Source organism: Procambarus clarkii, chromosome 13 (assembly GCF_040958095.1).
Source record: "Procambarus clarkii isolate CNS0578487 chromosome 13, FALCON_Pclarkii_2.0, whole genome shotgun sequence".
In the NCBI taxonomy this organism is placed as follows: Eukaryota; Metazoa; Arthropoda; class Malacostraca; order Decapoda; family Cambaridae; genus Procambarus; species Procambarus clarkii.
Window position 1 is genome coordinate 30210908 of NC_091162.1, and position 13448 is coordinate 30224355.

Sequence of the window (13448 nt, forward strand, 5' to 3'; positions counted from 1 at the left end):
GTGTGGGGGATGGTGTGGGTGGTGTGGGGGATGGTGTGGGTGGTGTGGGGGATGGTGTGGGTGGTGTGGGGGATGGTGTGGGTGGTGTGGGTGGTGTGGAGGATGGTGTGGGTGGTGTGGGGGATGGTGTGGGTGGTGTGGAGGATAGTGTGGGTGGTGTGGGGGATGGTGTGGGTGGTGTGGGGGATGGTGATTCTCGCATCTCAGATTATTATTGACACCAAAAGAGCATGAAAGATATTATAATGAAGCACCACACAACAAAGAAACAAACTAATGTGTCCTGGCATATGTTTAAAAAAAAAAAAATAAGAAGGTTGTTGGGGCCGGACGGATGGAACGAATTCCGCACTGGAACGAATCGGCTTCGCCCCATATAGTTCGTTCAAGTGAGGACACACTGTACTGTTCAGCTTGTGACCACAGCATCGCCTAAAAATGCCAAAATATACTTGTTCATGCTATTATGTAGCGATGATATTATTATAGAAGACCCCTGACTGATAAAACTGACCAGGGTTCTGATAATAGCAGGATTGTGGTGATATTTAGCGCTGTGCGCCATGGAGGGAGGAGTAATGCTGTGGGAGGGAGGGTGGTGGCGATGTCTTCTGACTGTGTGTGGCCACCTTTCATTGACTGCACTCAGCATACCAGCTTAGTGGTTCGCTATGGTGAACACAAATGTAGATACTTATATATAACGTGTGTATAGAGGGTATAAACAGCAAGAGAAGGTTTGGAGCCGCCATTTTGGTGAGGGCGGTGGCGTTGTCTGCACGACGCCACTGTGCAGACGACGGTGTTGTTTACTGGTTACCACGATAGTCTTTGGGCACCATACCAGTTTATTTGTACAAGTATGGTGAATAAAACAGGTAGATATTTATATATAATGTGTGTATATAGCGTAATAACACCACACAGTATTGTTGGAGGAGAAATATTAGTGCATCTGGCCTTGAGGGCGGCAGCCATCAGCTGACTGTGTGAGGTCCTACGTCTTTGTACCTTTACTCACCATACAAGCTTAGATGTACAGTTATGGTGAACAAAACATGTAGATACATGTTTTATATATATATATATAACATATATATATATATTATATATATATAATATATATATAACGTCTGTATATAGTGAATTATAGCAAAAACATTATTGTGGGAGGAGAATGTGGGTGAGTCAGATGACTGGAGGGAGGGCGGGAGTGGCTGGCTGGTACACGGCGGTCACTCCTCGTTACTTTTTGACTCATAATAGCTACTTAGTGGTTTGTTATAGTGAACAAAACATGCAGATACTTATATAAAACCTGTGCTTATAGTGTAATAACCGACAAAGTATTTGTTCACTGATTGATGAACATAATTGAATCAACAATATGCACACCATATTTTTGAGTACAGCAATGATTCACTCATTTTATTATATAAATATATCAAACTACACACTATTGAATAATATTACAGCAAAAAAAATATGAAAAATCAATCAGAGACATTGAAATAATTCGGTAATTATCTCTTTGTGGCAACTCCGGCCTGACAGCTGGCGAGCAACAGACCGCCTGGGACGCACGCTGAGTCAGAGCCTATAATTTGCCAGACTTCCCCGCCCTATAGCGGGCAATATATGCCACTTATGATTTTTTTATTATTTTTCCCGTGATCAGTGAACACAAATTAACAGTTTAGGAAGAAAAAATAATTTATTTTTTTTTCAAAATGACATGCGCCTGTGGGGATGACAGGATATTAAACCCCGAGCATGTTAAGGGTTAAGGAACCAACGCGGGAAAATAATATTTTAGATTTAGTGTTAACTAACAGGGAAACACAAATTAATGACATCGAAATAGGGAGTGAGCTAGGGAACAGTGATCACAAAGAAATCAGATTTAGCATAGAATGGAATAGACCTGAAGGAGAAAATTCTGTTAAAGTGCCAGATTTTCGAAAAGCTGATTTTAATAGCCTTAGAAATTTTTTGGGTCAAATAGATTGGAAAGTCTTGGGTATGGGGTGTGGGCCGGTCTTGGAGTGAGACATGAACCCAGCGATAGGTGACGTAAAAGGGGATTTCGATGTGGATTTAATATATAACTTATTTAAGAATATTCTAAACAAAGCACAGGAACATAGTATACCATACAAATTGAATAGATCGAATACTAATGACCTAAAGTGGATAACAAAGAATTTGAAGAAACTTATAGGTAAAAAGAGCTTGGTACAAAAGGATTAAGAATAGGGAAGTCAGTTTAGAACAGGAATTCATACAACTGGTTAGAAATGTTAAAAAAGAGATTAGGAAAGCAAAAAGAAACTATGAAGTTCGCATAGCAGAGCAAGCGAAGTCAAATCCTAAAGGTTTTGTTCAGTTATATCGAACTAAGACTAGGGAAAGGATAGGTCCATTAAAAACTGAGACAGGTCAAATAACGGATAATGACAAGGAGATGAGTAGTATTTTTAACAAATATTTTATATCTGTATTTACTAAAGAAGAACTTAACAATATGCCTTCAGCCGAACAAGTCTATGTGGGTGGGGATGAGGACAGGTTGACTAGTTTAGCAGTTACCAGGGAGGATGTAATTAAACAATTAGAAAAACTAAAACCAAACAAATCCCCAGGGCCGGATGAAGTGTTTGCCAGGGTGCTTAAAGAATGCAAAGAGGAGCTTTCCGAGCCACTGTCTACCATATTTAATAAATCAATAGAGTCAGGCAGAGTGCCAGAGTCATGGAAGGTAGCTAATGTGGTACCAATTTTTAAGAAAGAGATAGATCACTTGCGTCAAACTATCGGCCAATTAGCCTAATGTCTATTGTGGGAAAGTTACTTGAATCAATAACTGCAAATACAATTCGTCTTCATCTTGAAAAACATAAATTAATAAATGAGTCGCAACATGGTTTTACAAATGGCCGTTCATGTTTAACAAATTTGCTAACTTTTTATTCCAGCATAGTTGAGGCAGTTGATAGTGGTAAGGATTGTGATGTTGTGTACCTTGACTTTAGCAAAGCTTTTGATACAGTGCCACATGAAAGCCTAATTAAAAAAATAGAAGCTCATGGTATTGGGGGTGCTATATTAAGTTGGATTAGGGCATGGCTATTCCAAAGGAAACAGAGAGTTAGTATAAATGGGGTTAAGTCAGAGTGGGATAATGTTGTTAGTGGAGTACCTCAGGGCTCTGTCCTGGGACCTCTGTTGTTTATAATATATATATAAATGATTTAGATTCAGGTTTGAGTAGCAAAATCTGCAAATTTGCAGATGATACAAAAATCGGTAGGGAAATTAACACGAAAGAAGACTCGCTATCACTTCAAGTTGATCTAAATAGGGTTTTAAAATGGTCAAAAGACTGGCAGATGCAGTTTAATGCTAATAAATGTAAAGTTTTGAGGCTAGGTAATGATGATAGAGTTACAAGATACGAGCTAGATGGTGTTGAGATTGCGAAAGGGATCTGGGAGTTATGATTAGTAAGAATTTAAAACAAAAGGATCAATGCATGAATGTTCGTAATAAGGCGAATAGCACACTGGGATTTATTAATCGAAGCGTTAGTAACAAGACACCTGGCGTGGTTCTTCAGCTATATCTTGCTCTGGTTAGGCTACATTTAGATTATGCAGTCCAGTTTTGGTCGCCGTACTATAGAATGGATATAAATTCACTTGAACGTGTCCAGCGTAGGATGACTAAGTTAATTCCCCAAATTAGAAATCTTTCATATGAAGAAAGATTAACAAAGCTTAAGTTGCATTCACTGGAAAGGTGAAGAGTTAGGGGTGACATGATAGAGGTTTACAAGTGGATGAATGGATATAACAAAGGGGATATTAATACGGTATTAAAATTATCAACACAAGACAGAACACGAAACAATGGGTATAAATTGACAATGGATATAAATTGGATAAGTTTAGATTTAGGAAAGACTTGGGTAAATACTGGTTCAGTAACAGGGTTGTTGATTTGTGGAACCAATTGCCGCGTAACGTGGTGATGGGGTCCCTCGATTGTTTCAAGCGCGGGTTGGACATGTATATGAGTGGGATTGGATGGTTATAGATAGGAGCTGCCTCGTATGGGCCAATAGGCCTTCTGCAGTTACCTTTGTTCTTATGTTCTTCAAAACAACCCTCAAGTTGACTATTTCCGTAACAGCATGCACTTCTGTATGCTAATCCCCACAATCACCAAGCCCACCCGAGTCACTCAAACATCTGCCACTACCCTGGATCACCTATGGACTAATATAACAGCTCCCCTTACATCTGGGGTAATCTATGACAGAACAACTGACCACTATCCTACCTTCCTCATAGCAAACATGGACACAACACCACCAGAAAACAAGAAACTCTGATTCAAGCTACACTGTGAATCAGCTTTAGGCAATCTCTCTAATGCACTTCACAATATTAACTGGGAATCTGAATTCAATAATACACAGGATATAAACTCATTAACTAACTTCTTTCTCTCCAAAACTCCAAGCCTCTACAACACTCACTGTCCCCTCCTTACCAAACAAGTAACTGACAAAAGAAAAAACAATCTGTGGCTCACAAGTGGCATAATCAAGTCAATCAACAAAAAACATGAACATGAAAAGAAATTTAGGATTGGCCTAGTTACAAAGGAAGTAGTTAAAATGTACTCATCAGTGCTTACCAGTATCATAAGAAAAGCTAAACATTCATATTAAGAGACTAGATTCAAAGAAGCAAAAGGCAACATGAAAAGCACATGGAATACCATCTCTAATATCCTAGGAACTAAACAACACTCCCACAACCAGATAACACTCTCTAAGGATGGCCTTACACCGTCAACTGATTCAGAAATGGCGAATGAATTTAATAGCTTCTTTTCATCGGTTGGTGCTAACCTTGCCAGTAAAATCCCACAGACTCAGACACATATCAACACATATCTCTCAGGCAGCTATCCAAACTATCTTCTCCTTCAGTCAGCCCGACAGATGTTGTGTCCATCATACGCTCACTAAAAACCAAAGCTGGAGACATCAGTGAAATCTCATCCATTGTATACAAGAGCGCCTGCCATGGCCTTGCGCCACCTATAGCTCTGCTGTTCAACAAATCCCTTGAGTGTCATACCTTCCCTGATATCCTTAAAAAAGCAAGAGTAATGCCAGTTCATAAAGGAGGTAATCCGGCAGACATAAATAATTATAAACCAACATCAAACCTACCCATACTATCAAAAATATTTGAAAAAATTATCTACAAACAGATCTACTCCTATCTCGTAAAATTCAACATTCTTAGCCCCTGTCAGTTTGGCTTCCGCTCCCAAAAGAGTACCAACGATGCAATTATTAGTCTCCTTGATATAATTTACTCAGCCCTTGACAAAAATGAGTTGCCGATTGGACTCTTCATTGACCTGAGAAAGGCCTTTGATACTGTTAATCACAATTACCTCTTACGTAAACTCCATGATGGAATCCGAGGCCATGCACTGGACTATATCCAATCCTATCTTAGTGATAGACACCAATGTGTAGCCATCAATAATATAACCTCTTCCACTCTACCAATAACCGTTGGAGTGCCACAGGGCAGCATCTTGGGACCTCTCCTATTTCTTACGTACATCAATGATCTGCCTAATGTCTCTAACATTCTGAAACCTATTTTGTTTGCTGATGATACTACCCTCATCTACTCTAACCCCAACCCACATACACTTAATAATGTTGTTAATAATGAACTAAAGAAAGTCCACTTGTCAACCAACAAACTAATACTTAACATAGAAAAGACCTACTACATCTTATTTGGAAGCAAATCTACAAATGCAATTCAGCTTCAGATAGACAATGTAAACATTAGCAATAAAAATGATGGAAAGTTTCTTGGCCTATTCCTAAACAAGAGACTCAACTTCAGTACCCACATACAACACATAACTAAGAAAGTCTCTAAAACAGTTTAGATACTCTCCAAAATCAGGTATTATGTACCTAACTCTGCTCTCATCTCTCTATATTATGCACTAATCTATCCCTATCTTAATTATGGTATCTGTGCATGGGGTTCAACCACTGCAAACCACCTTAAGTCCATCATCACCCAGCAAAAATCTGCTATCAGAATAATAACAAATTCTGCTTTCAGACAACACTCAGCCCCCTTGTTTAACTCCCTAAACATGCTAAACATAATCTCACTCCACAAATTCTCTTGTGTCAACTACATTTACAAAACCCTGTTCTTAAATGCAAATCCTGCTCTGAAACACTCCCTGGACAGATGTAATAGGACCCATTATCACCACACCAGAAATAAATATCTCTTTGATATCCCCAGAGTCAAATTTAATATGTGTAAACACTCTATGCAAATAAAGGGACCCAGTCTATGGAACTTCCTCCCTATTGAATTGAAAAGCCGTCCAACTTTTGCGTCATTCAAAAACAATACTAAAAAGTACCTAATTTCATCTTCATAGTTTTTTACCTTTTGCTTTAAAATTGCACTGTATTTATTGCTACCCAATCTCCCAATCCTTATGTACCCAATCCGAACATCTTTACCATTGTGATCATTGCTGTCTTCTTATATGTGCTATCAATCTGCTGTATGGTGTCTATTAATCTTGTTTAAATTACCAATCAAGCTGTCAATGTAATCAATCAGAGCTACCAATGTGCTTTAATATACTTACTAATCTCTCTCATCTCATTTTTTTCTTGCAATGTATCTGTTATCATTTTATTAATTCTGCTAGAATTTACCTACTTAAAATTATCTGGTAAATTAAGGACTTGCCCGAAACGCTGCGCGTACTAGTGGCTTTACAAGATTGTAAATACTATGCTGTGTATTCTCACAAACCCAATGTACCTTCTTGTATATAAATAAATAAATAAATAAATAAATTTAGAGTCGTTGCTGGTTTGAGGGAGACGATCGGGAGGTGGGAAGGAGGAGAGGGGGTTACGGTGTGGAGGGAGACTCCACCTGTGGGTCAGGCGGGCTCTCTCTTTTTGGGAATTTAACTCCACTGGGACTGGGTTGTAGTTCACTATCACTTGCATGTCTTTTCACACCCTTTCCACAGACCGTATCAAGTGCCACTTGGTGTTGTCTATGTTTTAGGATGTCCCTAAATCAAAACAGCACATTGACATTAAACATGTTCATGCAATGTGTTGTCATCGCCTTATCAGGGCAATGTTTTTCCATGAATGCGGTCACCTTTTCGAACAATCCCAACACAGTACCTGATCTCAATGGACGGGACAGCGTCCTCTCATACCTCCTCCCCCGATGAGAGCTCCTTTATCTCCTGTTGCACCAGCTCTTTCAGCAGTTCCAAGAGTTCCTCAGTGGTCAGTTCATCACTGTGCTCCTCCACTAACTCCTGCACATCAGCGGCATCCACCTCTAGACCCAATGTGTGCTCCAGAGCAACAATATCATCCACTAAAAGCTAAAAGTGAGATAATTCTTCACTGTGGGGCCGAAAACGTCATTTACCCATTCACTGAACAAGATCCGCGTGACCCAGGACTTCTTGTTGGACCTCCACATCACATTCAGCCGTGTCTTGTGCACCTTACACGCCTTGAACACATGTGGATTTTCAGAGAGGTAGACGGGCAGCGGCCTTATCTTGCAATCGCCACTTGCATTGGCGCAGAGCATGAGGCTGTGCCGATCCTTCATCGGTTTGTGGCCAGGCAACGATTGTTCCTCTTGCGTGATGTAGGTCCTCTTCGTCAATTTTTTTTCCAAAACAGCCCAGTCTCGTCGCAATTGAAAACCTGTTGGGGCAGGAACTGCTCCCGATCAAGAAATTCCTGGAACTGTGGCACAAAAGTCTCAGCAGCAGCTTTATCAGAGCTGGCAGCCTTCCCATTTCGCACAACATTGAGTATACCACCCCTCTTCCTAAAGTTCTCGAATCATCCATGGCTTGCCTTAACCCTTAAACTGCGCAACGCGCCTGCAGGCTCACGTCTGGTTTGCGCAACGCGCCTCCGGGTATTTGTATTTTTCACGTTCCATTCAAAACTCCCGCGGCTACATGGGGTTCACATCAGCTTCCTCAGGGCTCTTGTAAACAGACGCCATCTTTAAAAAAAATCGTGGTCCACATTCCCGGGTGTGGGAGCCTCAGTAGTGTGTGAGCAACCAAGGCTGGCGCTCGCAGCATGAGCGCACAGCACTGCTGTTCAGCATGTGACCACAGCAACGCCTAATAATGTCAAAATATATATATAAATTGTATTATTTAGTGTTATATTAGAGCCTGAGTGTGATAATGACTGGGTACAATGTTCAAATATCAGTGATTCAATGCTGTTCACGATGTTCACAGCGCTAGCCACAGCACCAGAGCATTATTTCGTTCATCTAGGAATCTTCAAATGATTTCTTAGGTTCTTTTTCAAAATAAACGTGTGGTCAATTATTCATTTACAGGAATTAGTGACCAGGATTGTGATAATAGCAGGAATGTGGTTATAATTAGCGTTGTGCGTAGTATTGTGGAAGGAGGAATTTTGATGAGGGAGGGAGGGCGAGAATTGAGGTAGCCTCAATTGTGTGTGTGTGGCTGCCACTCTTGTTTTGCTCACCATACTAGCTTAGTGGTTCGCTATGGGCAACACATATGTACATGGGTATATATAGTGTGTGTATATAGTGTAAGAACAGCAACAGGATAATGTTGAGAGGAGCTATTTTGGTGAGGGAGGTGACGTAATCGTAGCGTCGTCTGCTGTGTGATTTTTCATGCAGTGTATGGTGGCCACTGTACTGTTTGGACACAATACCGGCTTACTTGCATAGTTCTGGTAAATAAAACATGTAGATAGGTATATAGAACATGTGTAATAAGAACTATAGCAATATGGTGGGAGGAGCAATGTTGGCGAGTAAGATGTTGGAGTGAGGGAGACTGGCTGGGTGTGGCTGCTCTCACTCAAGGTGTTCTGAATGTGTTCATGGCCCATACGAGGCAGCTGCTATTGGCCCATACGAGGCAGCTGCTATTGGCCCATACGAGGCAGCTGCTATTGGCCCATACGAGGCAGCTGCTATTGGCCCATACGCGGCAGCTGCTATTGGCCCATACGCGGCAGCTGCTATTGGCCCATACGCGGCAGCTGCTATTGGCCCATACGCGGCAGGTGCTATTGGCCCATACGAGGCAGCTGCTATTGGTCCATACGAGGCAGCTGCTATTGGCCCATACGAGGCAGCTGCTATTATCCCATACGCGGCAGCTGCTATTGGCCCATACGAGGCAGCTGCTATTGCCTATACGAGGCAGCTGCTATTGGCCCATACGCGGCAGCTGCTATTGGCCCATGCGGGGCAGCTGCTATTGGCCCATGCGGGGCAGCTGCTATTGGCCCATGCGGGGCAGCTGCTATTGGCCCATGCGGGGCAGCTGCTATTGGCCCATGCGGGGCAGCTGCTATTGGCCCATGCGGGGCAGCTGCTATTGGCCCATGCGGGGCAGCTGCTATTGGCCTATACGAGGCAGCTGATATTGGCCCATACGAGGCAGCTGCTATTGGCCCATACGAAGCAGCTGATATTGGCCCATACGAGGCAGCTGATATTGGCCCATACGAGGCAGCTGCTATTGGCCCATACGAAGCAGCTGCTACGCCGTGTTCTGAATGTGTTGATGGTGAATGTATATAGTGTGTGACAGTGTATAGTGTGTAAATAGATTGTATATATACACAAATTAGCATGATACATAGTAAATATGTGCTGCATATGTGTACACAAGTTTCATGCACGTAACACAGTGTCTACTGACAGTACGGATGTTGTACTGCGATATTATAGTGTACGTGTTCATTATACATTGGATTGGCACATAAAAACAATGAAAATGTATTTGGAAAGGTGCGCAAAAAATGAACGAAAATATATTCGCGGCAACTCGCGCGCCCCGCCCCGAGGGCCCCACCGCCCCCGAGAGCTTACGGCACGGGCGCACGGGGAATGATGACGTCACGCCCCAACTTCCGGACCCCATAGCAGCCAAAGTAAGTACAATTTCGACTTTTTTTTTGCATACCCATACTGAGGGAAGGGTTTTTGACACTTCAAAAAGAAAAAAGAATTTTTTCCAGAGAATTTATTTCCTGCGCACTGCGGGGGTGTCACATTTGGAGGCAACGCAGTTAAGGGGTTAAATAACTCCTCATCTTCAGACGATGCACCTGGTATCTTCCTGACAAGGTCTACATACAGCACCCTTGCCTTAGTACAAACGATAGCTTCAGAGACACTATCGCCATGTAATTTACGTTCATTCATCCAGACCAGCAGTAGCCTTTCAACATCATCTAGGAGTTTAGGACATTTCTTGGTAACCTTGGTAACTCCTTTGGCCACGTCAAGCGTCTTAAATTGTTTCTTCCTCTTCAAAATGGTGCTAATTGTTGAGGAAGACCTCCCATACTTTCTGGCACGAGGGTCTGGGGCTCCCCCTTCCCCCTCCTGGGAAGGGGGGAGCTGCGCAGACATACGGAGCGGCTCGTGTGACATCATGCTTGTTTGTTGGTTTTTCTTTTGGGGAGTTCTGTTCACTCGTTTGACGATTTTCGTTGTTAACCAGATTAGGGGTTTGTTTTGTGGCGCTTACCTTTTGGGGCGCCTGTCCTGGTTGATGGCAAATATAGAATACTCCAAATCACATGTGCATTTCTATGGGCCATTGTTCCCCATGCCTCAGTGAGGGGGCCAGGTTCTGGCTCGTGGTCTCCGGTAGGCTAGAACTCCACCCACATCGACTGATGCAAAATAGCTATGGTATCCATATCAGCCATGGATAGTTCTGGGAAGCCGTAGAGGCTCCCCCCGGAAAAGAACGAGCAAAACAACTGAGACACTGACAAAATCCTACGAAGGGAAAGGAAATGGCAGAAAGACTGCCAGGATACTTCATACTGTCGGTGAGAGGAAGACTGCAGGTGGGACACCATCAACGAAGCCACTTGATCACCATACAAATGTCGGTACACTCGCGTAAAAAAAAGAAGACGCGAAGAGCAGAAGACTAAGTCAAACCAATGAGGTACCTCACTGGCCTGACCTGCTGAAAGAGGCAAAGTCGCGGAAAAACTCCAGGGTTCGGACACCGTGAGAGTAGCATCTAAAACCAAGGCTGGGCCAGCCACCATGGGGCCAGGAGGACCACTCAACCCCGATAAGATCTGGCCGTGCCAGAACCTGAGGCAACAACTGGATTATGGGGTGAAGGTACAGGAGCCCCCACCTCGACTAGTCCTACCGGAAAGCGTCCACCTTGCAGTCGGGAACCTCTGCCACATATATGAGAAGGCGCCTCTTCAAGTTGGCATGAAGAGCTCCACTTCCGGGTGCCTGAACCTCCGACAAAGTCAAAGGAACAAGGCGTCATTAGACCTTCCACTCCGTGGAAAGAAGAATGAAGCAAGACAAGCCGTCTGCCAGGACATTGGACACACTAATGAACAAAATACCTGAATGTGAATGGCACGGAGAGCTAAACCCCGAGAAATCAACAGAAGAGCCACTCAAAGCAACCAGCCCCAAAGAGCCACAGACTGCAGAGATCCTCTGCGGTTGAGACAATGAACCACAGGAGGCAGTTCGAATAGAGCTGAAACACTGAGTCCCAAGGCAACCGAATCCACTGCAGTGCCTGCCACAAAGCAGCAAACTCCTGCACTGTGCTGTGAGCCCAACGAACAGATGGAGCCCAACGCCCCTGGTTGGCCTGGTGAGCGCTGGTCACAAAACCATAGCCAAGAGATGAGGAGTCCGTGAACACATCGAGTGAGAGAAGGGGAAGGCGTCAAGTTACCGAACCCCGAAAAACCCGAAGAGGAAGCGCGAGACGCAGTAACCGACGCAAGGACCCCCCCCCCCCCGAGGTCAAACCCAACCATCACAAGAGGGGCAAAAGAGGCTGCTTATTTCTGTAACATTCTAACAATGTTAGTTGCTCATTATCTCTTGGATGGTGTCTGTAGTCACTGGGGTTGCCAGGCTCTTGGCTGCCTTTCCAGCTGCTTAGTTCATCCTTCCCCAAGCCCTGGGTTTCCAGCCTAATCACCCCCCATGGATCAGCCCCTGTGTTCCTTCTCTTATTGATCAGATTTTTATTTCAAAAACTATTCTCTCGTAGGCACTGTTGGAAGCATGCAACGAGGAGCTTAAACCCAGCCCAGAAATCAAGCATTGAATACACTAAACTCATACCCAAGATGCATTTCATACTAAGACAAACTACAAAATTTGTTTATATGTGAATGCATTTTTAGTTTTTCCCTATAACAGTCAGGAGAGGCAACACAGCATTGTGGAAACATTTAATATATTTCTAAGCTAATACTTCTCAGCCCAACCCTTTTAGCTACAATGTGTTGGAGTGTAGGTATAGGTAGCTGTGTTATATATCTTACAGAAGAACTGTGCATAAGTAATGTAATGTGTAAATGTGAGAGTTGTATTGCTGACTAAGTTCTGCAATCCTTTGAACACACCTTGCTCTTTTGTTCCTCTAGCATAGTCTCAAGTATTGGCATAACCCAATCCTCAAACTTGCAGTAGTTGTCGTTTGGCACAATGAGGTTGCCTATTCTGTTGAGACCCTTGACACGTAGATCTTTTCCCTTCATATACCAGTCGCCAAGGTAGGTCGGGGCAAGGCATTTGATGATATCTTCTTCCACGCCTCCTGCAGTTGTTACCAAACAATCCACCAGTTTATGCTCCACCAAAAACCTGGAAGGGAGAGAAATTAAGTCAACCTGTCCATGTCTAATAATAATTATCATTCCTATTCAGTGGCAAGGTTTAACCCTTCAATTGCGCATTGCATCATATGATGCTTTGACCGACTTGCAGTAAATTGCACATCGCATCATGTGATGCTTTGGAGTACTACGCAAGATTTAAACGGCCCGCGGATATACGGGGTTCACCACACCTTCATCAGGGCTCTTGTAGACAGACGCCATTTTTAAAATAAATCGTGGGCCAAACTCCCGGGTGTTAGGGGCCTCAGTATTGAGTCAGCTACCAAGCCTGACGCACGCAGCATGAACTCACAGCAATGCTGTTCAGCTTGTGACCACAGCATCGCCTAAAAATGCCATAATATACTTGTTCATGCTATTATGTAGCGATGATATTATTACAGAAGACCCCTGACTGTGATAAAACTGACCAGGGTTCTGATAATAGCAGGATTGTGGTGATATTTGGCGCTGTGCGCCATGGAGGGAGGAGTAATGCTGTGGGAGGGAGGATGGTGGCGTTGTCTTTTGAGTGTGTGTGGCCAACTTTTATTGACTGAACTCACCATACCAGCTTAGTGGTTCGCTATGGTGAACACAAATGTAGATACTTATATATAACGTGTGAGATAAC

At 43.2% G+C, this 13448-nt stretch overlaps 1 protein-coding gene across 2 annotated transcripts in view; it reads right to left on the reverse strand.

The window, feature by feature from the left end:
* LOC138349849 (probable deoxyhypusine synthase) overlaps nucleotides 1-12800 on the reverse strand; it is a gene marked incomplete at its 5' end in the record, with an annotated part of 184866 nt that extends 172066 nt beyond the window's left edge. For both annotated transcript variants that reach the window (XM_069323834.1, XM_069323832.1), the window contains 1 exon segment: nucleotides 12560-12800. In XM_069323834.1, the coding sequence (XP_069179935.1) occupies nucleotides 12560-12800 (241 nt within the window).
* Between the last annotated feature and the right edge of the window lie 648 nt (nucleotides 12801-13448).